Below are 15174 nucleotides of genomic sequence, written 5' to 3'. Positions count from 1 at the left end.
TAGTTATAATATAACAGGGTTGGACTAAATCACTGGTTCTCAACTCTGGATGCACATTAGGATCCTGTAGGTAGGAAAACCCAGAAAAACTCAGGTGCCTGGATTTTAACTCGGACTAATTAATCTGAATGTCTGAGGGAGAAATCTGGGCATACAGTTTACATGTTTCCTGGGTGATGATAAAGTGCAGTTAGGACAGAGAGCTACCAGAATAGAGGATTTCTTAGGCTCTTTTTCACACTTTTTTACAATATAGTGTATCTGTGATGCAATAATTATGATAGCTATCTTACAAAGCAGTGTGACTAAATATTAATGTGTAACTACATATTAATTTCAGCATCACATTTATAATCTGTCTGGAGCCTGTTTAGTAGAATCTGTCACAGTCTGTAATCCTGCCCTTTAGATTTCTTCCATTTTTAATGCAATGCACCAGGAAGATTTCCCTGATATTTCTCTACAATATAGGAATAGGTCTCCAAATTTAAAGTTTCCCAAGTCAGCTGTGTTCTTGAAGGGCTTTAAATTATCACTATTATTTTAAAATATGTATTTTCCTATAGAAATTTCTAATTCTGGAAGCTGTTAAAAAAATAACACTGCATTTGACTTAATTCAACCAAAATTTTTTGAGTGCTTGTTGGGTACCAAACTGTGATTCAAACCCTGGGGGTATAAAAAAAGACATAGCTTTTGCCCTGGTTGGTATGGCTCAGTTGGTTGAGCATTGTCCCATGTACCAAAAGGTCACCGGTTCAATTCCTGGTTAGGGCACATGCCTAGGTTGAGGGTTTCATCCCCAGTTGGGATGAGTGTGTGAGGCAACCAATCAATGTTTCTCTCTCCTCTTCGTTCCTCTCTTTCTAAAATAAATAAATTAGGGAACACAAATATACAAACAGAGGAATTATAATCAGGGAGGCATATACACTGAGTAGTCAGATTATTATGATTTCTGAACACATGATAATCTGGCCACTCAGTGTATATCCTATATAATAAAAGGCAAATTATCCCCTCAACCAGAAGTTCGACCAGCAGGCAGGCCGGCCAACTGCCCATGTCCCCTCCCCCTGGCCAGGCTGGCCAGACCCCACCCATGGACGAATTCATGTACCGGGCGTTCAGAGATCATAATAATCTGGCCACTCAGTGTATACAAACAGAGGAGTTACAATACTACAAAGCTAGGGTTGTAGAACAGGTGCTAAGTGCTGTGAGAAACAAGATGAATCAACAAAAGCTGCACAGGCTGTGGGCGGGGTCAGAGAGGAAATGAGGTTTCAACTGGATCATGACTGATGGGTAGAGGTTGGAAGAGTGGAGGAGGAGGAGAAGGCAGTTCTGGGTAGAGGTAATTGTATGAGCTAGCTTGGAATATTATCTGGTTAATATTGAAATATCTTACACAATATAAGTATGTGGTTTTTGGCTGGGTTTGTGAGTGGAGAGTAGGGGACTGTCATAGGATGCTAGGGGCAAAGAGTGTAGAGGTTATATGCCATGCTAAAACATTTGACTTGAATTGTTAGGATTTGAAAGTAGGAATGTGATATGGCTGATTCCCAAAACTAATTCTTACAACAATATGGGGCGTGCAGTGAAGGGTAGATGAGTGGGCAAAGCCAAAGGCAGGGAAATCATTTGTTAGACTGTTGCAAGCACAAATAAAAAATTATGAAACTGTATATAGCCCTGATATATTGGCTGTGAATAAGTATTCTGACCAGGAAGCTTTTCCTGTTTTTTTTTTTAATATTTTAAAACTGTTGCTTGTAGTAATTATATTTGATTTCTGTATTCTAGAGATGTTTTAAGGCCAAGATGAGCAACTGGCATATGTAACACAGTCCCTCAAGGATAATTAGCTGGAACTTCTAACATCTCCCTGAATTTCTTATGCTTTTAATTTAAACTGGAAATATTCTCATGACCATAGAAAAATAATTATAATGATATAGTCACCTTCCCAGCAACCTAAATTCTGACTAATTCAAATAATACAATGTTTTATTCATTGAGGCATTTCATGTAAAACTGGAAAAGGAGGTGTGGTGTGTCGTACACCAAGTATTGAGCTGAGAACTGAACTGTGGATTCTAGTAATAGGAACAGCATTAATTCGCTCTGTGGGAGTAGATAAATCTTGACCTCACTATGACTACTATTGTTTTAACTCCTTTATTTTCTGCAATTATTATTATTTTATTTATTCAACATAGACCCCCTTGACCTTCATGCAACTACTTTTTGCAATCGGACTTTTAATTTTTGTGATCTAAAAACTGCCAAACATGGAATATAGAGTTCCAAAGTAGGTTCTCTCCTGAAATTTCTGTCCTCACAAACCAAACTTTATCTCAACATTCACATAGACTTCCTTCCATTATTTTAGTCTCAGAGAATTTGCTCCAAAGCTCAATAACCCTATCTGCTTTCAGTAATCCTTCATCCCAGAATTTGTGATTCATTAATTATTAATTTACTTTTCTTATCTTTGCATCAATTAAGACACTAAGTTATGATGCAGTAGTAAACAACCCCAATCTATCATTGATTTAGGACAAAATAAAAAGAGGTTTTTGTTGACAATCTATGCCCATTTCAGACCAGCCCTGGCTGTTCAAGTTGTCCTGGCTTTAAGCCTCAGAATTACAGAGCAACCAGCATGTAAAATACTCCCTGTCATCACAGGAGAGGGAAACAGAAGGTGGCAAAGCCACATGGTCCTTAAAGCTGAAGGCTGGAAGGAACATACTTCACTTCTGCATGCATTTACTAGAATGCAGAGCAAGTCACACAACCAAAGAACCTCAAAGGCGCTTTGTGCCCAGAAGGTAGACAATTGGGATGATTGGGAACAAGCTTATAACAGCATACCCTTGTTTTCTCCTTCCCTTTCACATACAAATATTTTCAAATCTCACACTCTAACGTTCCTTTGGGATTCTCCACTTCTAGGTTCTCACCCTCTATGTAATGCTCATCATACTGCAAATATGAAGTTTATTACTCTCCTTCAAGTGCTTTAATTATTATATTAGTTTGCTTGGGCTGCCATAACAAAATGCTATAGACTGGGTGGCTTAAACAACAATTAATTAACAAAAATTAATTTTATCACAGTTATTTGATTCTAGAAGTCCAAGATCAAGGTGCCGGCAGGTTTGATTTATCCTGAGGCTTCCTCCTTGCCTTGTAAATGGCCACCTTCTCCTGTGTCTTCACATGGCCTTTTCTCTGCGTTCCTGTACCCCGGACATCTCTGTATCTTCTCATTAGGACACCAGTCATATCAGAATAGGCTCCTTCCATATGACTCATTGAAACTTAATTACTTCTTCCTCTCTCTAAATATTGTCCCATTGAGGATTAGGGCTCCAGCATTTGGATTTCTGGGGACACAATTTAGTTCATAACAGTTGTGGTCACCACATATAAGGAACATATTCGGTGTTTTAGCTAACTGCTGATCGTGGCATTTTACACTATGAAGAACTCTCCATGTTCAGATTCTCTCATTTTTTTTTAGTTTTCATTGCTCTCTAACATTAAAGCTTTATTTCCTTTGTTCTTTCTGGGTCCCTTGGGCATTTTATTTGCCTGAGAGATTTCATCCATATTCAGGACTTCAGCTACCTACCACCTTTACAGATGATGACTCTCAGATCATATGTCCAGGGCATTGAGCTCCAAGGTCACATGTCCAACAGCAAACTTGGATGTAGTCATGGTCTTGTACCGTAGCATTAGCATCATCTGAGTGCTTCTTGGAAATGTAGGGTCCTACCCCACAACCTTTGAACCCAAATCTCCATTTTGGCAAGATCCCCAGATATTACATTAATTAAATTTGAAAGGAGCATTCTACTTGATTTCTCTTTCTGAATATTCCAAAGAAATCTCAAACTGAACACATTGAGAATGGAATTAATTAATTAGTTTTTACACATTTATTAATTCAGTAACTATTTATTGAGTCTGCTATATGCCCTCCACCACTGCTTTAAGATCCATACTAATGAACAAAACTAACCCCAAAGAAAAAAATTCTTGCCTGCCTGAGTCTTTTATTCTAGAGAAGGGAGACAGATAAAAAACAATAACACTTAATATATAGGTACATTACATACCAAAATACAAAGTGAGTTGTACCATGGAAATATGACACTATTGAGCAGGATAAATATAGCCTGGGACAGTTGAGAAGATGCTATCTCCCTCCTTCATTTCTTATCTCAGTGAATGACTACAACCTTCTCAGTCATCAGGAAGTGTTGGAGGCCAGGGGAGGCAATTAGAAGTTACCTTAAACCTTTATCTTACCTGTCAATTCTAGATTCCTAATGTCTTTCCCATCTATCACTTTTCATGATGCTCACTGGTAAGCTTTAAAAAAAAACATTCTTTTATTTTCTTCCCTTGAATCTTGGTTCTAGTCCCCTAAATGACCTCACAGCTTTCTGTTTCCAAAATATTGCCATGACGATCAAGTCACATGCTTATTGGAAAATGTAATGGCTCCCACTACCTTCCGAATAAAACGGAAACATTTTATGATGATCAGTAAGGCTGATTATAATCTGATCTCTTCCTACCTTTTAACTACAATTCCCATAAGCACACTCCCCACTAGTTAACTAAACTGCATATCAGTCTCTGAACAACACATAATACACTTTCATCTTTACCTTTGCTTATCCTGGTTTTATTGTTGTTTGTTATTTTTAAATATATTTTATTGATTTTTTACAGAGAGGAAGGGAGAGGGATAGAGAGTCAGAAACATCAATGGGAGAGAAACATCCATCAGCTGCCTCCTGCAAACCTCCTACTGGGGATGTGCCTGCAACCAAGGTACATGCCCTTGACTGGAGGCCGATGCTCTATCCACTGAGTCAAACCAGTTAGGGCTGTTTTGTTATTCTTAATCCTCACCTAATGATATGTTTTCATTGATTTCAAAGAGAGAGAGGAAGAAAGAGAGAGGGAAGGAGGGAGGGAGAGAGAAAAGGAGGTGGGGAGAGAGAGAGAGAGAGAGAGAGAGAGAGAGAGAGAGAGAGAGAGAGAGATGAGAGGAGAGGGAAACAGCAATTGGCAGCCTCTCATATGCTCCCCAATCAGGGATCAAACCTGCAACCTGGCTATGAGCCCTGAGCAGGAAATGAACCTGAGACCCTTCTGTGCATAGGACAATGCTTCAACCAACCGAGCCACATGGGCCAGGATGCTTGTTTGTTTGTTTGTTTTGCATGGAACACTAAAGTGTTACCTTGTTTTATAAATATTTCCTGATTTTTTCTCTGTACTCAAATGTGGCCCTGTTACCCTCATATTATTACTGTTGATTTTCCTCAGAAAGTGCATTTTTTGAAGGCAGGAACAGTCTTGTAGCTATGGATTCCTGGTGCCAGCGCAGAGCTCAGTACTCAATAGTGTGTCATACTCTTTGATACATAACTGATAGCTAATGGATTATAGAATGAATGGAAATCTTCTAGGATATAATCCTTTTGGCAAGAATGCATGCAAAGGCATGGGGGTGTGTTTGAGGAATAGCAAGTATATCATTTTTGTGAAACCCTAAAGTATGGTTTGGGGAGCTGCTGAAATTGAGGTGAGTGGGTACCTTAGATACCTTCCCAAGAAATTTGGATTTCATGCTGTAGAGCAGGGGTCCTCAAACTTTTTAAACAGGGGGCCAGTTCACTGTCCCTCAGACCGTTGGAGGGCCGGACTATAGTTTAAAAAACAAACAAACTATGAACAAATTCCTATGCGCACTGCGGGCCCGGGACCAGTCAGCTGCTAAGCAGGACAGGCAGCGGCACCCAGCAGGCCAGATAAATGTCCTTGGCAGGCCGCATGTGGCCCGCGGGCCGTAGTTTGAGGACGTCTGCAGAGAGTGAAGAACATTGATAGTTTTAGGCAAGTGAGTGACAATCTGTGGACTCAGATTTGAATTTTAGAAGGTGGCTTTCATGGTGGATGGGAGGTGGTTGTTAAGGAAGGAGATTGGAGGTATGTAATCCCAGAGCAGATAAGAGCTTGGACTGAGGCAACTGCAGTAGCACTGGGAAAGGGGACTGCAAAAGACAGAAGCAAAGCTTTCCCCATTGTGATCTATTGGTTGTGAAGGGATAAATTAAACAAGGGCGACATTCACCAACGCTGGGTTCCATGAAAAAAATATCTATTCAGTTTTACACCATCAATTTTGAGGTCTTAGCATTTCAGCCATTTGTAGCAGGAGTCTTCATTTCTAGAAAATTCATCTATTCAAAGTAGGTTCAGGACACTTCTTAAACATTCATTAAACTCCACGTCTCTAGGAAAGAGCCAGTCACCTTCAATTATATTTTAGTAGCTGCAACATGAGAATTGATATTTGTGCATGCACTCGAGTAGTGAGGATATAGACATTAAGGAGGGCTTTTTTTTTCTAGTAGAGAAAACTGACAAAGTACAAATAAGTAGTTACTATGCTAAAAGGAAAATAAAGCATTTTTTATTGAGTGTAAGTTAGAGTTGAATCAGATTTATTCTTCCTGTGACGATTTTGTTATTACTTGTCTGGCCAAGCTTTGCTAAAAATTGATTAAATACTCACCAAACACTTGCTATGGTGACTTCTTACCGTCTCTTGGATATCAGATGTTGCATATTTGAGAAGTATAATTATCATTCCAGATGAATGGTTATTTACAATTCCATCAGTTTTAAAAAACAAAATAGTTCTATGAAAACTGTAAGAAAGAATTATGAAATTAATACACTGAACATGTCTGTCAAAACCGTATTTATTAAAAAATAGTTATTTCAGCTATAATACAGATCCACCCCTCGTTTTTGATCCCATTTTTAAAGAAATTTAAATTTTTTTTCAGTGGGAGATGCAGTTTCATAATTGCTACATTTTAACTACTCAAGCCATGAATTTCTGAAGTTTGCTTTCATTCCAACCTTTCATTTTCCTACCCCTTCCTTCTAGTCCAGAAATTATCTCCTACATATCAAGCTAGTAGCTTTTCATTTTTTCCAAAACATTTGTTTATGTAAAAAAAAATTCAAACTAAAGTCTTCAGGACTTGGTCTTTTGAAATGTAAAAACCAAGTTCTTGGAACCTGAAAGACTTGGTTTTAAAACTCAAAATTCTTGGCTTTCTAAGTTAAAAACCCAAACCAACTGCTTTTGTGCTGAATTATTCCTTTCTGTACTTGATGGAGGAAGGAAGTATAGTGAAAGGGAAAAACTTAGTTAACATATTAAAGTAGTTTTCCTTCCAATAACTTTTATTTTCAAGCTTCTGAAATATGTTGCATATCTTGGTTTTTCATATTCAGTAAAAACATATTACTTTATGTTCTTAGACACCAAAGAGAAGATCCAGATGGAAAAATTATAAGTCTACTAAACTTTTAATCAGTAAGCAAACAATTGGCATGTTATAAGACTCTGACATTTCTATATGGAAAAGGAAGTAATTAGTTATCACTGTGGTTTCCAAGCCAACAGCTGGTGAGAGCTTCTAGGGAAACTTAAGTGAAGTTGTGTGTGTGTGTGTGTGTGTGTGTGTGTGTGTGTGTGTGCACGCTATTCACTACTTCTTGGACCTGTGGTTATAATAATAAGATTCATACCCAGTTGAAACTTTTATTCAAAACAAATAATTTCTATACATGTTTTTTTAAAAAAATAAATGTAGTATTTATCTTGATTGTTAGAGAAGTATTGAAAATATATAAAAATAGGTAGAGAAAATGAAAAAGTTGCTTTCTAGACCTTTTATTTATCAAATTATACCATTTATATTGGCATTTATTATGGATTTTTGGTTTTAATAGTTTTCTTTATGTGTTTTTTTTTTCATTCAGAGAATTTATCAACAGCCTTCGACTACACAGGACATTTTATGGGGGCCTGGCTGATCAGCTTTGTGTTAATGACTTAGCCGCTGCTGATGGACTGCCATGCTGGAATGGAGAAGACATAGTAAAAAGGTATTTTATGGGCAGTGGTCTGTGAAAACATAATGGCTACTTTCATTCTAGCATTCTTTTTCCAGATATTCAGTGGATTATTCCAGTTTAACTTTGCCACAAGGGTTAGAGTATACAGTGATTTCTTCTCTTTAGTTTGTTAAAAATATATGATCCTTTTGACATTTTAAAAATATAATAACATTCTGTGGTATTCTCTCTTATTTTCTACTTATCTATGACTTACCCCAAAATTCTACTTTTTCAATCAAGTATCACTTGCCTTCTATCTAAATATTTGTTGTTTATCAAATATTTTATTTTTTAAGCTTAACTTTATGAATATTAGAAAGTGAGGAAATTCAGTGAAATGTGAATATCTATGCAAAGATTCATTGATATATGGATTTGTGAATCAGCATTAGTATATGTTTACCCTACAAGTACCTCTCTGAGAGTGTGTGTGAGAGTGTGTGTGTGTGTGAGTGTGAGTGTGTGTGTGTGTGTGTGTGTGTGTCTATGTAAGAGTAGGGACGCTTTTATGTATGTCTGTTTGAAACATCTATTTGCATGTTGTCAATTGTTCCTCAAACTAGGGAGTGAAATTGAACTTTTACCTTTTTTCCTCACTGTCTAGAATTTCTTTGACAGTTTATTTTCTTTTGCTTCCTATAACTGATTGTACTCTCAAGTAATCCCCTGAGCTTGGCAAAGTTTAAATTTCTCCCTCTATAATATATAACCGTAGTTAACATAATTGTCTGGGAATTAGTCCTTTGATTTTCCAATGCTGGTGATTACTATAGAATGTCAGCTTATATTGTGTTTAGATTTGGATATTTTTGTGTTTTATTTTTAGCAGTGTGCAAAAAAAAAAGGTAGGGTGATAAGCTTTCTGATTTACAAAGATGCCTACTCCATGTGAAGATAGGTGGTTTAGTTGCCACAAGAGTGATGAGTTCATTGGAAAGGTCATATAACAAGTAAAATTGCTATGATAAACATATACTGTAATTAATTTTAATATAAACTTATATAATAAAAGCTGTTTACATATTTCTGGATAATCATAACCATTTCTGATTTTAAATAATTAATTTGCAATTTATATCTGAATATCTCATAGAACTTCTTAGATTTCATAGAAAAGTTATTGAAGAAAGGAACTATAATTAACTTTAAATTATTATAGCTTAATTCAATAGTTTAAATAATAATTTAAAATAAAATATTTGGTTGACATGGCCAGTGCTCTTTTTTTCATTTCGCTCTTTGAATGTTGGAACATATTTTGTAAATATACCTTCCTTGTCTTTACTGAGAACAGTCAGCATGCATAGTATTTTGCCTGTAGTATTATGATGCCAATAAAATTTCTGCCACTTAGATCTAATGATTAAATTCTATTTTGACTTATATTTTCTCTTTTCACACTGTTGAAACTAGAATTGAACTTTTTTGTGTATTAACAATTTTTCTACAAGTGCTACTGAGAATCTCATGGTGATTAATGTTTTAGTATATAATATAGATTTGATATAAATTAATTATATTATAGTATAGAATCATTGGACTCGAGCTGTAAGAACCTTTGTTTCAGTTTGTCCCATTCCTCTCTATTTGGTCTGAGGTTTGTATAATAGGACATATTGTGGGAGATGTCAATGATTGAGAAAACTTTGTAGAAGGATAGTATTTTCAACCCAAGGAATATATTTTCTTCTACATAATATATTTTTAAAACCTCATTCACGGTTTATGAATAAAGATAGTTCATCTATCTAAGAATTCTCCAAAGAAAGTGTTCACCTTTCTGATAGAGTGATTGTCATTATTCTCATTTGCTTCCAGCTCACTCCTCCACGTTACCATACCACCCGGCCTTCTGTTAGCCACTCCTGAGTGTGCTGTGTGACTTTACCCTTCTGGGAGCAGCTTTCACTTTGCCTGAATCTTTTCTCAAACAGCCTTTCTACCTCATCCTGGTAACTGACATTTCTCTGTCCTGAGCGTAATTCTTCTCCTTCATCCCTATCTCACGGGTCCTCAAACTACTTCCACCCCCCTTGGTTGGCCTCACACTGGCCCCTGACCAGCATCTCTGGGCTACTTCCAAAATGAACATTTTATCAGCCCTGATTGTTTTCTAATCTATATATATAAAACCCTAATATGCAAATAGACTGAACGGTGGAACAACTGAACAACTGGTCACTATGATGTGCACTGACCACCAGGAGGTGTGCATGGAACACAGCAGGCATTGGCAGCAGGCCGCAGAGCGCAGAACATGGTGGGCGTTGGCCACAGCGGGATAGTGGAGGAGGTGAGCGGGGGTGCCAGACCAAGGTGGGGTGCCAGTCGCTGTCATTGGGCGAGCCTCTGGAGGTTACTAAAAATTCTTTGCTCCCATGTGGTGCAGTCCTGACCAGCTCTTGCACCTGCTGCCAGCGCCGGCTCCACTCGCACCCACTGCCGGCACCAGAGCTGCCATTCGCACCCACTGCTGGCACCTGGTGCTGGTCCCAATCACTTGGCACTGTCAGCAGGTACGAGCGGTGGCTGCTGGCCCTGATCACTCCTGAGGGCTTCTCCACCTCCCCCTGCTCCTGAGGGGTGATTGGGGCAGCAGCCACTGCTTGCACCCACTGCCAGTGCCAGCCCTGCTGTCAGTGGGTGCGAGTGGGGCCAGCACCATCAGTGTGTGGGAGCAGTGGCAGCGGGAGTGGGGCTGCCGGCAGATAGAGGACCGGGGCCCGTGGCAGGAGGGGCTGGGTGGGCGTGGAGGATGAGCCAAGACCCACCCCTGGGCTCACTGAAGCCTCGCAGCCCACAGTTCTTTTTAAGGTGCACAAATTTGTGCACTGGGGCCCTAGTAGATAAATTTTCACAAACATTATCTCAATTAGTTCTCCCTAAAACTTGACTCCCTAATGCTCCAAAGTAAGTTGATTGGGTGATATCTCTTTTCTATTTGATCTTGAGAAAATGCTCATGTGTACTTTGACTTTTGTAAAATATAACTGAACTTTTAATTTCTTTCATGACTCAGTCAATTCTTGATATAAATTTAGAACAGGTTTTTTCCAATGCAAAATTAATGATAAAATCTAAATATCCATCATATCTGGTTGACTTAGTATGATATATTCTCCATGGAATATTATGTGGCAGTAAAAAATTAGGCATATTTATATTTTCTATTGTGGAATAATTTCAAATAAAAATAGTTAAAATAGAATATTACATATTTTATCAGCAGATTTGAATAAATAAAAAAAAACATTGATATTGGTTCTGCATAGAATATTTCTGGACAGTTACCTAAAAACAGCAAATATACTTACAAAGTACTGGGGGAGGTTTTATTTTTTTATTTGCTCTGTAGTTATTTATGTTTAGTGAAACCATGTTATAGTGATATTAATATTATGGAACATTATTTTCTTCTTTTTTTAAAAAAAGTGCTATTTTTACATTTAATTCCAACCAATTCTTATTTTTATAATAATTTTTTTATATAGTGTTGCCAAAACATTACTGGATATGATTCAATACTGGACTATTGACTATAGCTAAGAAAGCTTCAATATAAAGTAAAATCCTGGTGAATGTTACTATTTTAAATTATTAACTACATTTTTCTTGAGAAAAAATAATGAAATTTAACAGTGATTGGTGTGTGAAAGCACCAAGGTCCTCATATATGATGCTCATTTCAGAAACCTACAGTTACTTAAGATAAATAATGCCACCAAATTTTGAAAAAATGAATATCAAATGACCGTATGCCATATTTGAGGATAATAGAGGTATTTATCTTTTTTTTTTTCATATTCATCAAGTGTATTCCAGAGGAATTATGCCAAACGCAGAAATAAGATAAATTGACGGCCAATACTGGGTCTATTTTTCATTATAGGAACAAAGTGATTATGTTGGCAAGATTTCTTCTCCTGAAGGCCTTTTTGTAGGACTTGATTGATAAGATTATTTATGTGCACAGACATGGTGTCTTGAATAATAGGAGAACCATACAGATTGTTCCAATATTGTGACAATCCTATAAAATTGGGTGAAATTACCTTTGTTCTCATGGAAAGAAGTGAAATTCCTTTGTGATTATAGATAAAAATATCTCAGATATCTCTCATACATAAGGAGTATTTAATTTGTGAAACAAAATACATTTTAATTCAAATTATTTTAAAGACTGTATGCATATCATATATTCTATTGCAATATTGAGGTCAAGAGTTCAAACAGTTTTTGATTTAAAATGAAAATGTATTACTGGAATCCATGTCATCTCCATCTCTTAAAGACACTCTTAATACCTTTCTGTCTCTTCATCATGGAACAAAACTGTTCTCTGAAAGACTTGTCAGTCCCTCCTTTGTTCTCAGTTCTCTGTTATTGCAAATTGATTGCTTGATGGTTTGTACTCATCTTTCTGGGTATTGAAGTTCAGGGGACAGCTACTTAATTACCAAGGCTTCCTTTCCCCTTTTGACTAATAGACAGATGATAATCCAGTAACTCTCCTCAATCTCCAGAAATTTATGACCTCCGTAACAACTCTTAAACTACTGAGTAGCTGTTAAGTATCCTAGTAAAATGAATAATCCACATGATTTCTACTTCATCTTGATTTAGTTAATGTTCTTTAATGCTTCTTTAATAATGCAGTATTTCTTTTTGAACTCCTATAATATATGCTTCTCAAATTATTATAATTGAATTTTAAAAAATCAATAAAAATGTAAAACCTTAGAAATCGCTGAGATTTAATAATCTATTATCAGTTCTTTCCACCCAGGCAATATAATTGTTTGTAACCCCCTTTTTTTTTTCTTTTAATCATTATTTGATCTTTATTTTTCTTCCTGACCTTGCTGCATTCAATCATATATATTTTGAAAAACACCGGGCCTACTTTCCGAATGTTATGGACTCCACTTAAAAGACAATCAGGACTCAGATTGTTTCGAGTTTCATTGATGTAACAACTAGTTGCTTTTCCTATGTCACTTGTGTAAAGGCAGTATCTTCTTTGTGACCCCCCGTGTGTTTTCTATTTCATTTTTTTCTCTTGCAGTTTCTACTTATTCAGTTTCTAACATTGTTGAACTTTACCTCCCTAATAATCATCATTGTTATTATGCCAACGGCTTATCTTACCCAAGTAAGAATAGAAGGGTGCTTTAAAGGGGTGATTAGGACATGGCTCCACTTTTACTCTATTGCAGTGGTCGGCAAACTGCGGCTCGTGAGCCACATGCGGCTCTTTGGCCCCTTGAGTGTTGCTCTTCCACAAAATGCCACGGCCTGGGCGAGTCTATTTTGAAGAAGTGGCATTAGAAGAAGTTTAAGTTTAAAAATTTTGGCTCTCAAAAGAAATTTCAATCGTACTGTTGATATTTAGCTCTGTTGACTAATGAGTTTGCCGACCACTGCTCTATTGCAACAATCTACTGTAGACCTTGAAACTCCCGCTATTAATGGAAGAATTTTCAACTAAGTCATTTTCTCCATGCACCTATGTATACAGTTTTCCCATATTTATCTTGTGTCCCCTCATTTGTTATTTATTGTAATGTCTAAATCCATCATGGTACCTATAGTACTTTGTGCATTTATATGTCATGTATCTTCTGTTTCTTCTCAAATGCAATTTCTTTTATAACAGAGTCCCTGTATTATTTGAAAGGCCAAGGCTGATTAACACCAATTTTTAAGTTTTAAAAGACAAAGGGCTCTGAGGAAGAGTAATTTTTATTTTTTACAAGTGTTAGTGAGAACTAAGAGGCTTGGGGATTTGGGATATGGCTTGGTGATAACACCTGGGTGGATAATATTTGAGTCCAAAATGGAACTAAGTGCCTGAAAATGAGAAGAAAAGAGGTGACACATAAAAGTTTCTCCCTGTGCTGACTCTGGATGCTGTTTTTTTTTGTTTGTTTTATTTTATTGCCTTTACTTAAGATTCTGCACGTCCCATTATGTGCACTTCCATAGACATTGTGAAACCAGAGGCTAAATAACTCTAAGAAGTTCATGTGCTCTGGGTTAGAGATATATTAGGTATGATTGTCTTTATCACAGATGAAACGCTTGGGATGAGGCGAATAAAAGTGCCAGGATCTGCCCAAGGTCAAACATCTGCCTTTATGATTATCTGTAAGGGAAGAACCGAAGCATTTCTGTTTTGTTTGAGACAGAAATGAAAAGTGTGGTTTTGGGTGTATGATAAGTTCCTGTTGAATTCATCACATTGTGGAATATACATTCCAGGTCCAATGGGACAAGTCCAAGGAAGGCTGATGTATCAGAAGTTTGTAATGAACATAATGTTTGCAGAATTCTTGACTGGGTGCTATCTCTTTCTGCTGTGTACTAGTACATTCGCTTGGCAGATAATTTTATGTAAATGGTAGTGCCTGAAGTAGTTATATCATAGTTTGGTTCTATAGAAAATAATATAGTAGATGGTAACAAGGGGGATGTACGCTTTATCAACTTTGCTCCAAGCTCTGATATCCCAAACACATTTCAAAGTCTAGGAAAATAGACATCATTCTCAGATCAGTATACACATTTTGTTCTCTTCTAAAAAGGCTCCATTGATTTGTCAGTATTTGCATGCTATCTCGCTGATGAACTGAAAAGTTTCTTCTGAATCGTTCTCAATTGGCTCACTGACTTACTAGTCAGTGTCTCTTGTTAATCATGTAATCATTACATTCAGGGAACTGGACTCGGAAAGGTAAAAGTAGAAACTGTTTCATTAAACTCACTCAGAAGACTGCTTTTAACTTGTCACTAGGATGAAATCGTGGCCAATTCTCAGCATTTTTGGTCACTACTGTAGTCCTCTCTTATCCATAGTTTTACTTCCTGCGTTTTCAGTTATACTAGGTCAACCATGGTTCAAAAATATTAAGTGTAATATTCTAGATATTTTGAGAGAGAGAGAGAAAGACCACATTACATAATTTATATTTCAGCATGTTATTATAATTGTTCTATTTTATTATTTAGTTGCTGTTCTTAACCTCTGACACTGCCTAATTAATAAATTAAATTTTTTCACAGGTATGTAGAATATACAGGAAAAGCATAGTATACATAGGGTTTGTTACTATGCACGGTTTCTGGCATCCACTGGAGGTCTTGGAATGTATCCCCCAT

At 36.8% G+C, this 15174-nt stretch overlaps 1 protein-coding gene across 1 annotated transcript in view; it reads left to right on the top strand.

Moving 5' to 3' along the window:
- GPC5 (glypican 5) overlaps positions 1-15174 on the top strand; it is a 1409835-nt gene that overhangs the window by 331867 nt on the left and 1062794 nt on the right. Inside the window, exon 5 of the mRNA XM_080661084.1 lies at positions 7879-8004. Within this exon, the coding sequence (XP_080517210.1) occupies positions 7879-8004 (126 nt within the window). The remainder of the gene's footprint in view (positions 1-7878; positions 8005-15174) is intronic.

Source organism: Plecotus auritus (assembly GCF_963455305.1).
Source record: "Plecotus auritus genome assembly, chromosome: 3".
Classification (NCBI taxonomy): domain Eukaryota; kingdom Metazoa; phylum Chordata; class Mammalia; order Chiroptera; family Vespertilionidae; genus Plecotus; species Plecotus auritus.
The sequence above is the reverse complement of the archived record's forward strand: the minus strand, read 5'-3'. Positions and strand labels throughout refer to the sequence as shown.